At 38.0% G+C, this 22184-nt stretch overlaps 1 protein-coding gene across 2 annotated transcripts in view; it reads right to left on the bottom strand.

Moving 5' to 3' along the window:
- The window catches only part of NFATC3 (nuclear factor of activated T cells 3), a 64650-nt gene that overhangs the window by 31175 nt on the left and 11291 nt on the right, over positions 1-22184 (bottom strand). For both annotated transcript variants that reach the window (XM_036390300.2, XM_036390298.2), the window contains exons 2-3: positions 16586-17705; positions 8402-8564 (exon numbers count right to left, since the gene is read on the bottom strand). In XM_036390300.2, the coding sequence (XP_036246193.1) occupies positions 8402-8564; positions 16586-17705 (1283 nt within the window). The remainder of the gene's footprint in view (positions 1-8401; positions 8565-16585; positions 17706-22184) is intronic.

Below are 22184 nucleotides of genomic sequence, written 5' to 3'. Positions count from 1 at the left end.
ACTGAAGGTCACCACAGGATAAGCCACAAGGGCTTCTCGCCAAAGCAGTTCCAGAGTATTACTACACTGCACACAGGAAACCCCTGCATGGCACTGCGACTCCAGAGCTTTTACCAAGCAACTACAAAGGCAGGCACTTCAGGAGAGAGTTTTGGATCATCAAGAAGCTTTGTATTTTATGCAACAAAAACACTCCTATGTACTCAATGTACACATGGAAAATCCTTTAAAAATGTGTCACGCTAGAGACTGTATGGATTCATTTGATCACTGAAGACAGCACTATTTAAACCTGGAATTTTGTGGCAGTGGTGAGAACCTCTCCTTGCTGAGAAAAACAAAGAGGTCACCTTATTTTAGAGGCATCAACCTGGAAAAAATAAATTAGCATTTTTCCAGATTTCATGTGGACTATATTTGGACCATAGCAGGCTCACATATCATTGGTTCCATGCTCTGATCTAAAGAAAACAGCAACTTGGAAAGCTAGTGAGAAGACTCTTTTTAGTCTCTAATACTTAAAATTTTTACCTCCTCATTCCACCTTTTTTTTAAATGAAGATGATTCTGTCCATGTTTTCTATTTATTGTTGCAGGCCAAGTCTTACCAATCTCTATTCAAGTGTAAAAGTGTCATTTCTTAAGACATAAAACAAAGCTTGGGAAAAATATCCAAGAGGAAATAGACACCTCACAGTAACCAGGTACTTACAGACATCACTAGTATACTTGGAAATAGTCTGGGTTTTGGAACCAAAGTATCCAAACCCCAAGTTCCTACTTGTGTCAATGAATAATGTCAGCATTCCATACACCTACACTTTCAGTCTTAGAACTTAAGAGAAAACATGGAACTGGATGTGTGTGTATGGGGTGGTGGTGGTAGGGGAAAGGTAATTTCATCAGTTAGGTTTTATGTTCAGCTATCAAGTATACTATGATACCAACAACATTCTGGTGGTGTCAAAACCTATTTGATTGTATTTTTAAAGCATTTTTCCTGTAAAACTTTCCAGCATTTATTAGGAAATTGCCATGCTTAGTCAAACTTTCATTGGGGTTTAATACTCATGTTTTATGAGCTTTTTTTTGCTTGCAAATTGCAGATGAAGATTTCAGTGCTCCTTTGCCTTTGCACAATTAATTCACTGCTTAGGGCATTACTGGATTGGTGAAGTAGGCTGATTAGAAAGAAAGCTTTTACATACAAATAGGCCTCCCTAAAAATAGGGCACAGTCTTGAAATACAATGCAAGTTTGACATAATCAAGTCCCTAAAGTTCACAATCCCTCTTCACTAAGTGCACCAGTATCTATACAGAAATCCTCAGCTCAAATGTGAAGAACAGGAAGGAAACTCATCTGTGTAAATAGCCACAAGCAGTTACTAAGCATTTACTTCAGATGGAGATTTCCAAGGCTCTTCAACACCTTGATACGAACAGCAGCTTGTAAGTTATTTCCCCCTTGACAGACTCTCAGCAGCTGGATGCATTTCAGTGTCTTCTGTATTCCTTAGAACACCCCCAGAGTGACAAGGTAAGGAGGACAAGAGAAGAATGCAGGCCCCACTGTAGAGGGTGAAAACAAAGAGCAGTTCTCATGAATCAGTTACTTCTTCCTTTTACTTTGGAAGACTGAGCAAAATATGGTACAGTTCACTATGAAACCTAAACAATCCTGAAGGAAAAGAATCTTTACTGCTTAAATTTCAGTCCACTTCAAAAGTAAAATGCAATTTCTTTAAAAAAGAAATTAAAGAAAAAACTGAACCATCTAAATGTTTGATCCTCTGAGAAAAGGATTCCACAAGCCTGGAATCTTTTGGACAGTGGTATCAGAGAGGCACCAGTGCATGGCTTTGATCAATGGAACTTTTTTTCTGCAGACATTTCTCCACAAGACTTTCCCTTTTGAGTGGTGTGCAGCAGTTATCCTAAAGAACTGTGAGGATTGCTGGGTTTAAAAGCTGAAGGGCTATCTGCCAAGCTGAGCAGCACATCTATCAGCCATGACTTGGGATGACAAGTAAGGGATGACAAGGATCCAAGGGCATGAAGATGAACATAATTTAAAACAAAAGACACCATGACTAATGCCAGTGATACAATTTATTCTGAATTTATCAACAGCTGCATTTGGAAAAACTTGAAGCAAACCACGGATGTGAAATGAAGAAAGCAGAGTTCAGGGAAGCTACTGAAAGTCAAAATTACCTCAGTCATCCCTTGCAGCCTTGCAGAGGTGCAGTGAGTGCTGACCTATAATCTCCAATGGACTGCTTAAAAGAGACTGCAGAAAGTGATGGAAGGAAACTCCATTCAGATCTATCATGCAATATCCCAACTGCTGGCTCACAAAGTCTTAACAGCACATTGGATTCATTTTATAATTTCATTCTGATGCTGCAGAGGTTATAATGTTACAAGAAGTTAAATGTCTGATTTTAAAGTTCAATACATTAAACCAAAACATCTATTTCAATCCCTTCCTGACGTGCAGTACTATTTTCTGTTGCTTGATTATTTGGTGCACCTTTCCATCAACAGAAAAGGAAAAGCAAACACATCAGAAAAGTCATCCTTTGTGTTTTGTTAAATAAACTTATTGAGCAGACTGACTTCAAGACTTCAAAATAGTACAGACCTTTGCAATTGTGAAAAAAATAGTGACAGATAAAAGGAACAAACATGAATAAACTATTAGGTAGGGGCACAAGTCCAATTAAAAACATTTTAAAGGTTGTCACAAAAACAAACAGATCCTGCAAAGGACTAAAGCAAAAAGAGTAATCGCAAATATCAGTTCATTGTTGGTCATGGTACCAAGTGTTTACACATGGACAAAACATTCTGCAAGGTTTAAAAACTTGGGTTTCTATTTCTGAAATCTCACACTTTTACACACTCACTGCTTGCAGACAGGATTGGAAGTGTTTTAAATACTGACTTCAGGCATTTTTTGAGATGTTTTAGTCCTGTCCCATTTTACATTACACAAAAAAGGATATAATCTAATAGCTGAAATAGTATTAGGCTAACAGAATGCAGAATTGCCAGTCCCATGTAATCTGCCATCAAACCATCCATCTGCACTTGGTTCTACCACACTCTTGAAAAAACAATGGTGCTATTGCTGCAATACTAACTCCAAATACTAATTAGGCTATGGAGAGTTTTTGGACAAGCATTGCTGGGATAGGAAGAGGTTATTCCCACATAACCTGTCAGAAAAAGAAAAATTTAGTAAACCAATGATACAAAAAGCAGTTGACTGTTTTTATTGGTTTTCACACCCATTACTGCATTTTCTAGAGAGAATACAGGCATCACTTTTGCTATCTGTTTTTGGGATTCTGAAGCAGAAGATGCCTAAATCAAACTGTTCTTCAAAGATACATAGTTTTAGAATCTCATCCAAAGGTCAATGTTTTTTGCCAGTACAGCCCATTACACAGTTCCCACAGGCTGAGATTTACCTTCTGCCTTTTAGATTTATTGGCAGGTTGCTGTCACCAATCAACAGTAGGCCACTAGAGCAGGGATACAGCCTGCCTTCTGGTGAGGGACAAATCAGGAAAAAATTCAAGACAAAAATCAAAGTTAGAGAGTGGAAGGCAGGAAGAATGGGAAGGGTTACAAAACACAGAAAAAGAGTGCTGTTTATTTGACATAGAGAAGAGGGAGAATTTCAATATTATACCTAATATTCAAGTAGTTACATGCATTAGCCACAGGGAACAGCTGGGAAAAGGTGACAGCAACAGAATTGCAGGCCAGGAAACATACACTCGTTTAGACAACACTTTGTTAATTTACTTTTATCAGATCATCTGACATTGCCTGGATAGATCCTCTCTTGTTGGTTGCAGTTTCTTCCATCAGGACTCAGGCAGAGTTTGACAGGCTTTTTGAGAACACATTCCTGCCTCAGAACTTTCAAGCAGTTCAAAGTAAGTTTACTTTTGCTCAATTAGTTTACTTTTTTCATCCACAGCAGCGCTTATCATGACTTCAAGCTCTGCAATCACTTTAAACAGAGCTGACACAGAGTCCCTCTTTTACAGATCTCCAAACCTCACACGGAAAATTCTGCTTGTCAGTGAATAGCAGTGTGTAGCCATCTAAATAAACTGACTTATTTAATATTGCTTGGATTTTTGATCTTACATCTTTTTTTTTAGTGCAGAACTGCTGAGTTGTTCATATGGATTCCACAATGCATCCCCTCCTCTGTTACTGTGAATCTGCTACAGGAATAATTCTGCTTCTGGCAGAGGAAAAGAACAATTCTGTCCTTAAGCACTTTGCAGTATGAGAAGAAGCCACTTCCAGTCCAGGCAAACTGTTAACAGCTTCCACCACTCCCAATCTACCCTGCATACCCAGGGTGGGAGTGCATTCTAGACAGTGTCTGCTGCAGATACACCAGCAGTTGTAGAACCAATACAGAATACCAAGACAGAACCAATGTTCATACCTACACCTGACTCTCACAGTGGCCCCAGGACAGACACTCCTTGCACACAGAAAGGTGCTAAGGAGCAGCTGGGAGCCCACAGTCCCTGAGTACATCACTCTGTGTGGTTACAAGATGACCAGCATGGGCATCACCTTCTTCCCTAGCAACAGGACAAAAAGAGAAAAGGAAATACTACTTCTTGTGCACAACACAGCCTTTATGATTTACTACCAAAAGATGTCATTAATTTAAAATCCTTGAGCTCAGAAAATTGCAGAAAATTACATGAGTAACAGGAAAACAATATATAACACAAGTTTATTGTTTATTTAAAAAAGAAAAGTTCATTTTAGATCAGAAAACTAAGGTACAAAAGTAAAAACCCCCAAACTATCCCAAATAGATTCTTATCAGGTGCCCACCTGCTCTAAAAGGCTTTTCTGTTTTTGATCATAAGCATTATCCAAATGAGGTCTCATGAAGAACCCTACCAGTTCAGACAGAAGTAAAAGCTCATTCTAGCAAATTCTAAGTGCAAACATTATTTTATTTGTATCCGTGGGAAGGGTGGAAATTCAAGCAATGATGACTGTTCATTTAGAGTTGGATAAAATGTGACAGCTACTTGTTTAAAAGGCTCCTAGATAGGTGAATTGCAGACTCTAACCTATGAATTAGAATGGTAAAATTAGGGAGTGCTCAGAGGCTGTCTCCTGGCAATGCACTGCAAAATTTCCACATAATTTGGATGACAAAAGCTCAACATGCCACCTTTCTCCTTGCAAACCATTCTGCTATATTATTTATTCCTTCCCTGTGAAAACTGTCAGCATTATCATGCAGATTCTCTACCAAGGTAAAAGAAACTGTTCCAGATGACAAGGATTAGCTGGAACATACTCCCGAGAAAGCAGAGCTTAAAATGAAAGGTATCTGCTACTTAGAACATTTAGCATTAAAAAAAGCTAAAAACAAGGGAACATCATTATAGAATTAGCTTTCTTAAAGTTAAGAGATATACAAAGCAAAGCATGATGCTCCACTTATTTAATTTCCTCCCATTTGGAAATAAGCTGATTAAATGTACTCACAACAGATGATGCCAAATTTGTCAGAAGCTTAGTGTCCTAGCAACAGGTGTGGTACAGTATTAGTAATAGATTAATGACATGCACTAATACATTAAAGGCTTGAAGCCATGGACTATCTTAAAAATCATTATTTTAAATAATACATCAAGTGCATATGCAGAACTACAGAGGCTTCACAGTTTGGAGATTAAATACTCCAGCTTTCTATAAAATAATGTTCAAAAGCAAAACAAGTTGTGTAAGAAGGAAAAGCACAGAGGCCTTCAAGCACCCAAAGATGTGGCAGTTGGACTTGACAACCACTGCAGGTCTGCTCCAATTAAAGGATTCTGTTCTCTTTACCCAGCTCCTTTCTCATCTCTGACACTGGTAGACACACAGTTATTTTACACAGGAAAATGTGGAGCACTTTACTGCAATGATCACACACATGAAGTGACTGCTCTAAAGCTAAGAGCACCAAAAAGAAAAGTCAGAAAGAAGTAGTAATGCATGCTATGATGAGGATTTCTGGAATAAGCTTCCAGAAGTACTGGAAAACATTTCAGTTTGTATGAAAGTAATATTTGCCTGCTTACAGATATTAGTATTACCTTTTCCAAATTTGGCCTTTCCCATGCTGTTTTTCCAAGCAGTAAGTAAAAAGTAAATACAAATCAATGCTTTGTTTCATAACAGCTTCCTATCTCCTATCAAACACAACAATTAATTTGCAGTCCAGCTGGAAGAGACCAAATTGCAAAGTTGAATATTAATTTGCATTTGCATTCATTTTAATGTAGAGAGGCATAGTACAATGCATGTGTTGAAGCATAAGACTGTCAGACACACAAATGCCATCCTCATTTTTAAGAGAGCATTCTCATATAGCAAGGTATTTCACAATTTCAATGCAAATAAATAGCTTTTAAAATCATTGGTGTAAGTCAGTCACTACAGATGTTTCTTCTAATTTGCATTACTGCAGTTAGAAGCATCCAGTAATGCAGCTTAGAAGCATCCAGTTCTGTAAGCAAAAGAATGCCTACATATTTGTCAAATCTTGCAAATATCAGCATAAATTCCCTTAATGCAAATATAAGAGCAAGACAAACACCCAGAGAAAAAAAATTCAACAATATTGAATGCAGTTCACAGCAGTTCAGGAAAGATTTATTTTGTCAGCTAAAATCTCTCAGGTTTCTGTCCTCATTAATGATGTGTTAAATTCCACCGAGAGCACCTTGGCATGTGGAAGTTGTGTCTACTTGTCCTCCAGTGACTAAAGCAACACACTCCTGCACATGAAGGAACGTGTCTTGCCAGCTTGCCAACCCCAGCCTAGGCCAGGCATCCTCAAATTTCTCTACTTTGCAGCACACACTTCCCTAAGAAGCACCTGACCTTGACTCTACTGTGCTAAGAAACCCGGTAGGTCTGACAAAAGGAGAGAGTTGCAGCTGGTCAGGCCACAGCACTGTGAGAAGAAAAACACTGAGCAACTTTGCAGGGAACATGAAAGCTGGATGAAGAGCTCAGCTTAAGAATTGCAATGGAAAAACAAGGAAAGACATTCAAGAAAGAAGATGGGATGCAGATACCCGACCCTTTTTAGAAGGAAAGAAATGATGCAAAGACTTGAAGACAAAAAAAGGTGTAAAATGAAAAAGTTCAAGGTAAGCTAACAGAGAAGAAACAGGGATAAACAGCCCAAAGAATATGATTAGGAGTCAGGCTGAAGAAATTCATCAGATGAGCCTGGAAGCAGAGGTTGCTTAAACAAATTAATAACAGCAGATCATCCAAGACACTTAGACTCTGCTAGTATATCTTCATCTATATAGATGAAATGTAATGATGTAAATACAGCGTGTGACACAATTCACTTGCCAAAGAGGAGGAATAAACTGTAAGGAGGAAAAGGGATAACATGTTTATACTACAGTAAGAGTAGGAGAAAGAATGGGGACAGATTATGCCAATCCTATCAGCATTTTGCATCTGGTCTCCAACAGTACTGAGTTACTTTCCACTACTGGAAGAGGATAAATATATAAAATACATTTTTAATGTATAGACTGTAGCAAAATATTGAAGACTGAAACACTGACTTTATTGGAAAAGAACGTGAAATATCCTGGATTTGGAGGAAAAGACAAAACCTGCTGCAATCTTCATGTAATCAGATTTTTCTCCCCTCTTTGTTTTATAAAAATTTTGTAACTATTGTCTGATTTGACTTATAAACAAGCCATTAAATTTTGTCTTAACCTGGCTTAGAATTAATATGAAGACCATTAAGCAATACTGAGGTAAGTGAAGAGACACTGCTTTCACCTAAGGATGTGGCAAACATGAACCAAGGCATCTTAAGGAGCCCCAGAGTTTCTCAGCACCATTTGCCCCACATTCAGTGAATGAGGGTGGGTTCCCTTCCAAGCTGTGTGAGCCAGCTGACACATGGATGTTAAAGGAGACATCAGTGACTATCCCTAAGAAATCCAGAAGTCTCCCTAGCACAGAGCAAGATATTTGTGTACACACCTGAGCACTCCAAGTGAGAGAGCAGCACATCACATCTTGCGCACACAGTTATTCCCACAAGACCAAACCCACATATCTTTCTCTTCAAAGAGAGTATGATGCCAAAGCCAAGTCTAATTTACCAGGACCTTACATCCTATTCTGAGCTCAACAATAACTGTTTTTTTTGGTCAGTGTTTTCAAAATAGTTAACATTATATTTAAGGGAGAAAATCTTGCCCAGGAAAGGCTATAAGCTTCACAAGAGGTAACAATTCACAGCATTGTAAATACCAGTAACTGTAGTTAAAAAATTACCTTCTATTCAAGAAATCCAGACTTCCTACCTTTACTACAGGGTGTCCTCCAGTAGATGCTTTTACTGCTCCTCTGCTTCCTTCTGTTTCATAGTGAGCTCTGTGATGAGTTTTAGGCTGGACTTCTATTTTCAGTTCACACTGCCCATAATGGCTTGGTAAAGGCCAGTCAAGAGGTGGCAATGAAGATGTGCTGCAATCAAGATAAGGAGATGTGGTTACAATAACGGTGCCATCTGGCACAGCAGAAAGCCTTCACTGGAAAACACAGACAATGATGTCAGTTCCCTAACAAATGATAACCAAATAAGAATAACTATCAGCTTAAAATTGTTATGTGAAAACCCACAGTTTTGCTGGTACATTAGAATCTTGAACTAGAATGGAATTTCTTGAGCAAAAGAAAGGTACTCTATGACCCCCAGCCCCACATTACCAGTGCTACTCTATAATGCCTTTATATTCACTTTTTAACCTAAAGTATATCAGCAAGCAAATTCAAATGTGGTTTAGAGGGAACAGTGTAAACTCAAACTGCCAGTCATTAACTTTTAACTCTGCATGGTCTTCCAGCTTGCTGGTTTTGCTTTCCTTTGGCAAGCACTGCATTTTGTTAACTATCATTAAAATGAACACTATGTGATCACCCTAAGTTTTAAAAAGCTACTTGTTCTATCTAAGCATAAAGACTTACTGCAGCAGGCAACAGAGACACCTAAAGTTGTGTTCACCTTGTCCACAGACACACCCTTACATACAGTAGCAAAGTCACTCCAGGGAAGAAGAACAAAACACAGTAATAGAAATAACATGGAAGAACCTCAAACCAATGTTTACCTACCCTTTTACCTGCACAGATTTATAGACTTAATATTCTAATAAGATGAATAGTCAGATTCAAGCCAGTAATTACCTAGCAGAGTAAGTTAAATTGTGAACATTTAAAAGTGAAAATCTTTTTATCTCTTATGTACCCAAATTTCTCTGTCAAAATAGCTGGTATACAAGGAACAAATATGGTACCTGAGAGAACTCTGTTAATGCACCACAGGCTAATCACCAATTATTGGGAGGCATTACTGGAAGTTGAATGGTAAATTCAGTCAAGAAAAAAGTATTTGTTGATCATGACCACTCTTCATACAGTGTCTCAGAGAGATTTACTCCTCCTGCAATTAACTAACAATAATGTGGCACAAGTTGTATCAGACTCGCATTATCTTTTAAAATAATATTTGGCATACTAGGACAAACATGGAGACAAGAAAATAACCAACTCTCAAAATTTTGTCATTCTTTGAAAACAAAAAGAAAATAAAAAGAAAATAACAGCATAAGAGAGCAAGGAAGAGGATTGTGCACGTGCGGATGCCTAAAATGCTAAAAAAATTGCAAGAGATTCCCCAGTAAATGACACAGCTTTTGAGGCTGTACTGCATCAAACAGATGTGTTCTAGAAGTAGCTGCTCTGACAGTTACAGCTGCTTCCCTTTTGATGTTGGATACCCAAACTGTTGTTTCTCTCTGAATCCTTCCTTGCCATGTCTACCCCTGAACTTCTCAGCAGCAGTGGATTCTTTACAGGTTTTAAAACTGTCATGCACCTTCCTGCCTTGCACCTTCTCTGTCTCTGTCATGCACCTTCCTGCCTTGTAGGGGTATCAGTTTTATGTATTTTTGCTTCCACATCATCCGTACACATTTTTCAGACAAATACTATAGAGGTACACATTGAACCAAATCAGTGATCTGACTTGGGTTCATTTTGAAATGTAAATTCTTTAATCCCATTAATTTAACAGAGTCCTAGTTGCCTGCACACCTTCAAGCAGAAAAGGGGTGGGAAGCAGAGTGGGAACTTCCTGGCCAGCTCTGCCACCTTCTTAGAGTCACATGAACCCACAAGACTGCATTAGCAGATAAATTAAAAAAACCCAACAGAATACAGTCTACAAACTCTTGGTATTTTGGTTTTTTTATTCTATGTACAATTCAATACCAAATGAGAAAAATCATGTCAGCCTTTGGGGTGCAAGAAGTAACAAATTTGCATATGTTTTGAATACTTTGTCATATGAAGCAATGCTATTTTGTACCAGATGCTGAATATGGGAAAATAGGTCTGAAGCTGCCAGCTTTACTGCATGTAAGGATCTGTTCTCAAGAAAATACTATTCAGTCTACACTGATAGGTAAGGATCAGCAGTAAAAAACTCACCACAGTTATCAGCTGTCAACTGTGCACTGAGCTTCACTGAACTTCTGCACAATCTCTGATAGTGCTGAACTTCAATTTATAGTGGTGTATTACCCTTAAAATATCTGGAACGTGTTAAAGAATAAGCAGCTCAGCTGCTTCAGAAATGAACAAGGACTTTTTCTGTCCCTCCCAAGCTTCCACAGCATGACAGCTTTGTGTTATTGATAAAGACACCTAACTTTGTATTCAGAACCCAGATCAGCTGCTGGCCATGAGGGGCTTTTCAAGTCATTTTAGAACAAAAGATTAGGAAAAATAACAACTCATGTTTTAAAGCCCTTCACTTTTCAGTCTTGATGGAGAAGGAACATGTTTATAGATATTTCCATGTTTCATTAGTAAGTTCTACCCAGTTTGGTGCCAATTTACTGTTAGAACAGCTTGGGACCAAGCCTTTCACAGAAGTTTTTCTCTCTCTTTTTTTAAATTAAAAACCTTATTAGCAATGCAGTAACCTACTAGTAAACAACCAAATCACATCAGGATAGGGAAGTAATGAGTGACAGTCATTCTAAAGCTTTCATGAAATCAGATCTTTGTACATTGTTGAAACAGCACCAATCTGTAAACCTACAAAATGTTCTTCTGGAAATACCAAGGGAGTTCTATAATCTGATTAATGCAAGCCTCAGAAAGCCCATACTCATATATATCACATCAAGACTAAAGACTTTAGAGAACAGCAGCTATTAAAGGGAACTCAGAGCTACAGAAAGAACCTGTTGGCAGCATTCTCAGCAGAAACAACAGCATTTGAAGGTATCACTTCATTGATTTTATCAATATTAATCTAACAGATACTTTCTTCTCTGGAACCATTATCTCCAAAACAGAACTGACTGATGAGGGAACAACTGATGTTCAGTATAAGAACAGTCAAACATGTCCATAAGGATTTGAGCATTCAGAGCTGTAAAAGGCAGGGAGGGCACAGCTCATGGGCTGACTCTGCCCCTCTGCCATAGGAAGAAGCCTGGGGCAGAAACAGGACTTGCTTTGACTGTGGCCCCAGAGCAGCGTGTGTGGGACAGAAGGAAAAACAAAGCCTATGGCACTCATTAACATAATTCAGCTAAAAACAATTTCCTTCCACTTGTAGCACTGTTTTTGAACACAGGTGCAACTGATACAAAAACTCATTTCAGCCACTCTGTATGAAAATGTTCCTACCTCCCTGTAGCCACTAATTCTAGTAGCAACCCCTTTAAAGATACCCCAGAGTACCTCCAGATAGTTGTGAGAGTTCACTGGTTGAGATTCCCAGATCTTCTAAAGAGATACTTTTATTAATTTTTAGTTGCAGCAAAAATAATTTTCCACTTAAAATTCCTCCCAATATTTCAAAAGAGAAAAAGCTCACTGACCATACAATGGGTATTCCACATTTTTTCCTCATCACAAGTTTTTGCAGAGATGAACCCACAGTGTATTCTGTGACAAGCCAATGTTGCAAGACCGCAACCCCCTGAGAATATCAAATCATAACTATGATCCAATGCTATGGTTTTCAAGATCTCTTGCAGAGCCAAGATACTGCTGGGGCTGCTCTTCACTGCCTAGAACAAAGCCATATTCTCCCTGATGGAGAAATTCTCAAGTTAAGAAGTTTGGGGCCATTCCAGCTGCCACAGTGGCCTATCAATAGACTTAATTAATCTGCTTACATTCAAAAGACCATTCTGCTCCTAGCAGAACAGTTCACACTGGTGTCAGAGTACTGGTACAGTGAACTGCCATGGGGAAATCTCTGTTCCATCATCCCAGAGCAAAGCAGAGAGAGGAATAGTAGGTACAGCACTAAGGCCCTGCACTAAACACTACCTGAATTTCCCTGGATTCAGTAATGGTGTGTAAACATTACAGTGATAGCATTGCTTATTAAAAACCTAAGAGGGTCAAAGTTCCTTTGCTTGTCTCACTTAAGTGGGTTCTTATCTTCAAAGTCAGTAATTTGCAAACATTTTCATTTTAAAGTTCTGCTAGTAGAATAGCTGGTGTTATTTCTATTTATCAGAAAAAGGTGATAAATACTTGGCAGACTAACTTTGTCTATAGAAATCTTCCAATGTGAGTGCAGTTCTTAAAATTAAGACTGAAGGCCCAAAATACCTATGGTAAAAAAAGGACAGAATTCTGTTCCTGTCTATTCTTTAGACTTCCAAGAGAAAGATTCAAACAAAAGAAACAGTTTTCTCAAGTATTCCATGATCTACCACTTCATGTAAACTATTTTTTTTCCTGAATGAGTTAATTACATTGTCAGCCATCCTAGTTTTCAGCAGTAAAATACTCTCAAGCTGCCATTACTTGTCCACCATTAAAATGATTTCTGAGCTGTAAATACGTCTGTCAAAGCCTGTTTGTTCATCTCCACTGGGACAAAAAAACTATTTGATGTCCCATCACTTCTCAGTGTCATAGATTAAATTAATGACAAAACAGTCTGGAAATAAACACCAATTTATGTAGTAGTTTTTAAATCAATATGCAAGTCTCTATGAATACCATGAGGGAAGTAAAGGAAACTAGGTTTTATTTCAAGATTTTTGACCATTAATGAATATTGCCTGGTTATCTTCCAGACACAAAAGCAACATTTGTTGCCATCCAATACTGTGGGGCTAAACAATGAGTCATTCATTTTTTCTTTCTTTAAGTTTACTACCCTGCAAATGCCTGTTTGCTTGAAACACAAATTAGATTCTCGAGATCCACTTGACCAAACCTAAAGTCTACTGTTCCACTAGTCATTCATGTTAAAATAGGAAGTTTAAAGCAAAAGATAATCAAGACTTTTTAAAAGCAAAAATAACAGAACTGCCATGATTTCCAATTGCATTATCAGAGAGCACTTTTCTAACAGCCCCATGTTACCTGCACCAGGGCTGGCCATGTCTGTGATGGTCCTCAACTCCACAATACCATAACCAAGGTCAGCACTAGCAATGCTCCTGATCTCTTATGAACTGTACTTGTAGAGTGAAGTCCTCACCAAAGGTATTGTATTATATCACCTGCTCAGTAGAGATTTCTAGGTGAACTCTAGACTCTTTTTATTCCCCTTTTTCAAGTAAAAAAAGCACTGTAAAACAGATTTTTTTTTTTTTGCACTTTCTGGAACTCTTACACTCCAACTCTAACAGCAAGTATGAAAAAAAGTGATAAAATCAGCACATTTGCAGAATGCTGGAGTAAAATGCTAGTGGGAAGGCTGGATCTACTATCACTACATTAAGATCCCAAGAAGAAAGTGTTTTTTTCAGTGGAGGGGAAGGAAAACATGAGACACATAAAACCATGTCTTACCCATCACCCTGTGAGGAGGCTGGGGGTGAAAGAAAGAGGTATCTTAAACAGCAACAAGAATAACCATGTAATAAATAAAATTACCAAGTTCATTACTGAATATTCTGTAAAATGACCAACTGAGTCTGCCATCATACCTGGTGAGTGACACCCTCAGCAGCCACCTCCACTATTCCCTGTACAGAAGCTGCTGCCCAGCTCCTTCACTCGGAGAAAGGAATTGCTGCAGTGGTCCTGCCCAAGCCCTTGCCCACACTTCTCTTGGACAAGGAGCAGAAATGGGGCTTGGGCCATGTAATACACAGACATTGTTCATATGCCACTGACTGGCAGATTATGAGTTTCTGTGACCAAATAACAAGCTGTCATCAAACAAACCAGTTTGGATGGCATGTGAAATATGACTAATGCTCAAAAGCATCTTATACATTTTTAGAGTTTCTTAAGCATTGCACACTTAGTGAAAACAGAAAATGAAGGAAAACATGGTAAGGCCTGATAGATAAAGTAGATAACAGATTTGCAAAACTTTAGAGAGCACTCAGAGCAGAAGGTGCTACCTACACATTTCACACCACAGAACATGTAAGGCAAATCCCTCCCCTTCTTCCAGGGGTCAGTTATTGCAGCTGGGCATGTATTTCTTTTATCTGCTTGGAATCAATACTCCTGTTTACTTCATGCACTACTTTGTGCTTGACAACACAATCAAGACACTAAAAAGTACACTATTTTCACTATATCTTGTCATTTATACTACAATTAATACAACTGTACATACATTATGGAATAAATACATAAATAGAGATTACATAATTCTTTATGATAATTAATATGCTCACTTTTGGTCACCATCATCAGCTATTTAGAAACAGAGGCTCTTGCATTTGATTTTTATTTATAAAATGTAAGGATCAACTTAGGTTTCTAAGAATCAAAATTACAAAATACTGTATGACAGAACGGAAGGTTTTACCTACTAAAGATGCACACTGCCAAACCCCCTGTGGAACAGGCTACAACTGCTAAGTAATTCAACATTTCAAGGAGGATACAGCTGCCAGTGCAGCCATTTCCACCAATTCAATAATCAGCCGACATTTTTGGCAGCAAATGCACCCAGCTTAATGGGCTTATGTAGCTTCCTTGTGTATAGGTGTAGTCTTCATTGTCTTCTGTCTGTTTGCCCATCTTATATATTTACAGAAATTCTTCAGTTCCTGCTTCTAAATAAAGTTTGACATTTGAAGAAATATTTTTACTTTTTAATGAAAACACTAAAATTTCTTTTTATTCAGTTGTACTCAGTTCCCTGCAGTACAAGAGGAAACAGGTATGAGCTGTCCATGTTTCAAACCACTTTGTTCATCCCACAGAACCATAGATCCACAGCCCATGCCTGTTTGTTCATGACATCTAACCCTACTGTATTGCTCACCTTTTAAGAACAGTGTTAGCATGCAAGCTAACAAAAATGGCAAGTTAGGACTGCTTATAATCCTACACAAATATAATACAATTCCAAAATACACAAATAAGTTAAAACAGTCATCATTGTTTTAGTTCTAATGAAAAGATTTTAGAAACAGATTGAACACCTATTACTAACAGATGGCAATGAAATTTTAAAAATCCCCAGACTTGAGGACAGTTAACTTATCTGTTAACACAGTAGTTTCAGACCTGGTAGAACAGATCCAGCCAGCAGCTTTGCATCTTTACTGTTAAATGTTACAGTAAACAAAATCCATGAACAGTTATGTGGAAGAACATTAAAGGAGAAGAAAAAAAAATCACTTCTATTTACTAAAATCAGTACAATTCTGTGGAGAGAAATTAAAACCTGTGGTTATAAAATTTGGCAAAAAAATAACCAGATGGCTGAATAAGTATTGTTTAAATGGATTTAGCTATTAACAAGCCAAGCTAGATGACAGCTTCTCAAGAATTTATACAAGCTCTATAACTTGAAAGATCATAGAACTGATCCATCTAAAACGTGGAGGGGGGGGGGGGGGACTTTTTCACTTAATTAAACCAGTTCCCTCTTCTGAGTCTCCACAAATCATCCTGCTAGCACATGACAGGACTGCAAAAGGAAAAGACCTATTTAATTCTATCATGGATGGTGGAAATACCCTGGAACTAGAGCCCAGACATCCATTCTTTCTGGATGACTTTCAGCATGGCATACAAAATTTTCCTTTATTCTATTTCTAGAATTATATGAGCCCAAAGAAGTAAATCGACACAAAAGCAAATAAACCCCCTACCTCTTTTGTGATCTCCCAGTTACATAAAATCATGTAAGTCAGGTTTCCCTAGCTATATGAAAATGTCAAGTGCTCAGATTAGATGGAAAGGCAAAGCATGTACAAAATCCACTGACATTTAATTCAGCTGGGCTCTGTGCATATACACAAACTTTACTTAAATAAAACTAATCCTATTTACAATGATCAACTGGGTTTTTAAAGATGAAGGGTAAGTGCTATCTCAACTTATTTTTTCCAAATTATAGCATCCATCTGCCTTCAAGTTTTCTTTAAGAAATCTTAATGCATCACTGCAATACAAGGGCATTTATATGTCTATTTAAGATGCACAGGAGGGGAAAGCCAGGAAGGAGTCACTTTGTAACCACTCACCGGAATATAGGAGTGTGACCAGGCTTCGGCTTGTTCCAAGTAAAGTGCGAAGGAACAGAAAGAAATTGGTCTCCGGGCAAGTCTTTTTTCAAGGTGTGCTGAGAGCCAGAGCAATCATCCACTGCAGTTTCAAGGGATGATGACAAGGTACCTTGCTCTTCAGGACAGATATCTATTTTTCCAGATAAAGTGGCAGTCTGATCCTCTGAGGTCTTTCTGGTTTTTAGAGGAATATCAGTCTCTGTACAACACTGAAATGGTGAAAGCCCAGAGTTAAGGCCTTGTACATTATGAATGGAAGTGTTCAGCCACGTGTCTTCTGTTATGCTTCCTCTGGGAGAATGGCCGGGTGATGGAGTTGGAGAGTGGTGAGGAGAGAGAGAACCAGCATAGCAAATCTCAGCACTGGAGTGGCGGCGCTTCCCACAGGGGGATGTAGGTCTGGATGAGGGCCTTGATGTTGGTCTAGGGCTCAGCCAATTTTCATCTGTAATACTAGTTCTGGGAGAGTGACAGGGAGACTGTCTGGGTGACAAGGCATGCCCAAACCCATACGGCTGCTGCCACGATTCATCACTGGGACCTCTCGGAGAACCTCCAGGTGATGCCAAAGGAGAGCCAAGGGTAAATCGAGCAGCTGCTTCATTTAGCTCTGAGTCTACGTCATCATAAACATGGGAAATGGATTCACAGGAGGAAGCATCTGAAAACCAACTCCTGGATGAAATGCTGCTGGCAGGGCTGGGACTAAGGGATGATTCCCTATATGATGGCTCCAGAGGAAGATAGAGATGGTCCCGGGAAGGCCTTTCCATATACTCATTTTCTGTGCCATTTGTGTGTAATTCATCTTCATTGGCCTCAATCCCCTGGTGACAGTTGGGTGAAATCGATGTGATTTGAATGCTGGGGCACTCGAAGGGTTTGGGTCCACCTAGTGGACTGTACTTGGATTCTGGTACCTCGCAAGTGCCTTCATAGTTCTTGTGACTCTGAAATCTCGTAGGAGAGGAGTGAGACTGCAGTCCATGGCGAGGAATACAAATTGGCTGGTTGACAGAGGATGATGGCTGCTCTACATTAAAGATGTATATGGATGCACAGTCATCTGACTCAAGATCTGAAAACGAAATTAAAAAAGATAAAAAAAGTAGTAAGAGACAGAATGCAATACTTGGATAAATGCCATAAACAAAATCCTTCGCTTCCCAGATATGGATTGTTATCAACATCCTAGACATTTCCCATTACACTAGTTACACAAAATAAAGCTAATTCTTAGTTTTAAGTTTTCCCCAGTCTATTTTACAACTAAATATGACTACAGCATGATTTTCTATCATAAATCCTGTTTTCAATCTGATTTCACAGTTTATACACATCTTCATAGAGAAATTATAATGCAAACAGAAAAATGGGTTAAAATCCTGAAAGGCTCTAAGCTTGAACACTCAATTCAAACTTCATCTTTCATAACTGTATTCCACTTATAATTAAACATTTTTAATCAAAAATGATTAAAAGTTTATCTTTTTGACACAAATAGGATGAAGGTACTTTCTGCAAGTCCTGTCAATACTTACAAGCACCAGAACATCACATCCATAATACAGATCTACTTTAACAATAAAAAGCATCTTACAGTGACTCAAGCTTGAATAATGAAGATTATGAACTGCTAAAAACATTCAACCAAAGAAGGTCTAACAAGAAGTATTATTCAAGAAACTATAAAGAATTGTATTCCTAAGATATATTTTTTGCAGGTTAGAAAACTCTCAAGTGCCTATGCTAAATAGCATTTTTCAGTGCAGTTGCATGAAGTTTGAGCACAAGTTGTTCAGCAAAATAAGGCAAAACAAAATATTCTCAGACCTCACTAACTTATCCAAAACACAGGAAATATTCCAAAGAAAAACAAGCAATTGAGAAGGAGTACAAGTCCCGTTATCAAAATCAGCAACTTTGTCTCACAGAACTGAAGCAGTTTTTCTTGCCCCATTTCTCAATATTAAATTAACTGCCAATAGGAGACATTTGTCTGAAACAAATGTAGAAAACACTTTTTTTTTCATATTTTGTAGGTACTGTGATTCCACTCTTGTTTCTTTTCACTTGTAAATAGGGTCTTCACTCTTTAATTTCCACAAATCCAGGCTAGATGACATAAATTGCATCTCTAGGTATTAGCTCTTTTTTAAAAATTATTTTTATCCTGAATACCAGCAGACTAATAATATTTGTTTTACACTAAATGTATTCTCTCTCACAATCAGTTAAAATATCCAGACTGGAAGCTATGTATTTTAAACCTTTGCATGAAAAAAAAATTAGTTTGTTAATGAAGTCAGTCTATTTCACTAATAGCAATCAGCTTAAAATTAACTAAAACAAACAAAACATCAGCTCCTCAGAGACAGGGAAGCATTTTCAAATGAAGAGAAAGCACATTGTTACCAAGGAATGGACTACATTCCTCAGACTTCACAAAAAAAAAAAACCCAAAAAAGAAAAGGCTGAAGTTTCATGAGCAGGGAACAACTCTATAAGAAATCTATTAAAGGTGGCATACATTGCATTTAAGGAGTACTTAGTAATATTATAAACACTGCATGATTTTATATGTATTATGGTTATGTATGACAATTATCCATATTATAAATCATTAACTACTACTGTATGTGTTAAGAGCAAAGAAAATCAGCATAGGTTGATTTCTAAATATGCACACACTGAAAGAATCAGAGTTCTCAGGAAGGACTATTGCACATATCACACACAATTAACACAAGCTCACTACCAAAACTCCATATCCATTTTCTTGCACTAGGGTAACAAACATTTTTTAAAACTTTAATTGAGGCTCTTTCTTTCTGCTGTTTTCCATCACAAAATATGAAATGCAGACAGTAATTGGTTCTAGGTTTTCCATATCTATTGGTGTATTGATGTGCAAGATCACAGATATCTGTTTCCTAACTCAGTACTAATAAAAGCATAGATCTAGGGAAGAAGAAGGCAATCCTATAAAGGCTATTATCTACCTTATCAAAACTTAGAAATAAAACAGTTACAGCCACAGAATAATAATAATAATAATAATAATAATAATAATAATAATAATAATAATAATAATAATAATAATAATAATAATAATAATAATAATGTTTTAGAAAAACAGCAGTTGGAAGTCTTCAAGCCCAGTGTGTAACCATTTACTGTCATTAATTGTTTTAGGAACAGGAGCAGCACATTGTTTGCACTAAACCTCTCACCATTGCAAAGAGCCTTCTTCCTTTTACACCAATAATCAAGAAATCTTAAAATATTTAAGACAATTTCTCTACTTTCAGTGTCACAGGGATTTACAAAAAGCAGATGTAGATTCAGAATTTAATTTTCACACTGCTGAGGTGGAGAGATCAGACTAGCACAGAATTACCAACACCAGCTGGGAAGAAGAAGGGAAGAGATGGAGCAGACAGGAGACAGAACCTTTGTGACTCAGGCGTCTGTGGTCCCTCTCCTGAGTTTGGCCGTGCTGGCCGTTACCCCTCCCCAGCTGCACACACACAAAACAGGAAGCAAGAAACCTAATGAATACCCAATCCCAAAAGCACACTTAACACTGTGAACACAACACAGTTTGAAGCCTAAATCACCCACATAATTTTCAGACTCAATTGATAAACATGTAGATTTATTTCAGTCTGTGCACACAAATCCTCCCCCTTACAGTTAATGTGTTTAAATAACCTGTTAGCTGCTCACAAAAAGGACAACACTAAGACCTTAACAAATCATGTCATTAATTCTACTAAATTATTTACCAGAAATTATTTTTGTCCTAATAAAGATTGCAGAGAATCCAATCTGAAAGAGCCCTCTAACCTATCTTAAGGAACTAGTAACACACAAACACAAATAGACAGCTGGGGGGGGAGGGGGGAAAGAAAAAATGAAAAAACCTTCACTGATAACCCTTAAAAGAGAAAGCAGTGAGAATAGCACAAAACAAATCCACCACAGGGCTTCAAGAAGCAGAGGGTAAACAAACAAAGGGAAGTCTCACAATAGGCAAGTGTAAGGAAAAAAGAGTTATGGAGAAGCCCGAGGGAAAAAAATAGAGTTCTGGAAATCTGGTTACTTCATAGGAGAGCTATTACATCCAAACAATCCTGTTGGGGGAGGAAAGACAATAAAGAAGTTGGCCAAGTCATGAGGCCTTCACTGACCATAAAATATAAGAAAGCACTCAAGACACAGAAACTAGGGCAGTCTATGAAGGTAGAGCACAAAACCTGAGTGCCACAAGCACATGGGGTCAAGATGACAAAACAGACACAGCAAAATACACAGACCAAGAGAAGTAGTGCCATTCACCTCAAATCCCTTCGTGCCACTGAAAAGGCAGGTGTGCTAAATGCTTTTGCTTTAGTAAGGACAACATAATAAACTGCTAATAAAGATAACAGCAACACAGAGTAAAGAAAACTGGACTCAATAAAAGGTTAAAAAATAATGAAGGATTATGGGCCACTAAGTTCAACTTCAGTTTTAGAAGTAGTATTAATAGTTTATTTGTTCCAGTAAGCATTTTAAAGGAGACAAAGAAACAAAACAAGTCACTGTTTCCTAAGAACAAACCACGTCAAACACATTTTCTTTTACAATCAAAGGAGATCTTCTGGACAAATGGCATAGAAAGAAACTCAGCTTTGTCTTCACTTAGTAAGACTTTTGCCACTGAGAAGCACAGAGAAGCCACGAGTCTTTAGAAATCTAGTGGAGTCTTCCTCCCCACCCTGCTGAGATCAGGTTCACTACTGAGGGATCACAAAAATGAGCAGATGCTCTATATTCACAGTGTATAAGCTAAATAAAGCTGCAGACTTTCACTGCAATCTTGCATCAGGCGTGTGTGTCATCCACTGTCAATGAGAACCAGAAGGTTGCTCATTTTGAATGTACATTTGCTACTGTCTGGAAACAGCCTCGTGTACAGAAGCTCCTGTTCAGCATTAAAACAATGCTGGCTCATCCCTTACTAAGCTGCTAACTACACTTCAACATAAGCTGTCTAACTGGGGAATATAATTAAATAATGTCCAGAACAACTGCTTCTAAAGTACATTTTGCTTGCTACTTGCTGTATCAGAGTGCACATTCAGGAGTAGCAATGCTTGCCCACCAGTTGCTCACTCCCCAGTGTTGTACTGGCACATGCACATGTGCAGCTGTGCACTCAGCCAGATTTCTCCAGAGAAGGAAGGTCAATTACTATCAAATGTCTGAACACAAGCCCTGTGCCAGAATTACCCAAACTGTTTTATTATTCTAAGTTTACAAGCCCATAAACAAACATTTTCAGACAATAGAAGCTGCTATAAGGTACGAAGAAAGTGCAACTTGACCTAGGTCTTATAAAACTACTACTGTGAAAACAGGATCAGCAATCGAGTCCTTTAAATACCATGAGGAAAGACCTGAACATGGACACAGAGGTCATGTGTGTTCTCAGGCAAGTCTGTCTCACTTACAAGCTTTAAAAAGAATGACCAACTCTTCTGTTTTCCACTTCTGTCATGACAGTTACCAT

The sequence above is a fragment of the Molothrus ater genome, chromosome 12 (assembly GCF_012460135.2).
Source record: "Molothrus ater isolate BHLD 08-10-18 breed brown headed cowbird chromosome 12, BPBGC_Mater_1.1, whole genome shotgun sequence".
Classification (NCBI taxonomy): domain Eukaryota; kingdom Metazoa; phylum Chordata; class Aves; order Passeriformes; family Icteridae; genus Molothrus; species Molothrus ater.
The sequence above is the reverse complement of the archived record's forward strand: the minus strand, read 5'-3'. Positions and strand labels throughout refer to the sequence as shown.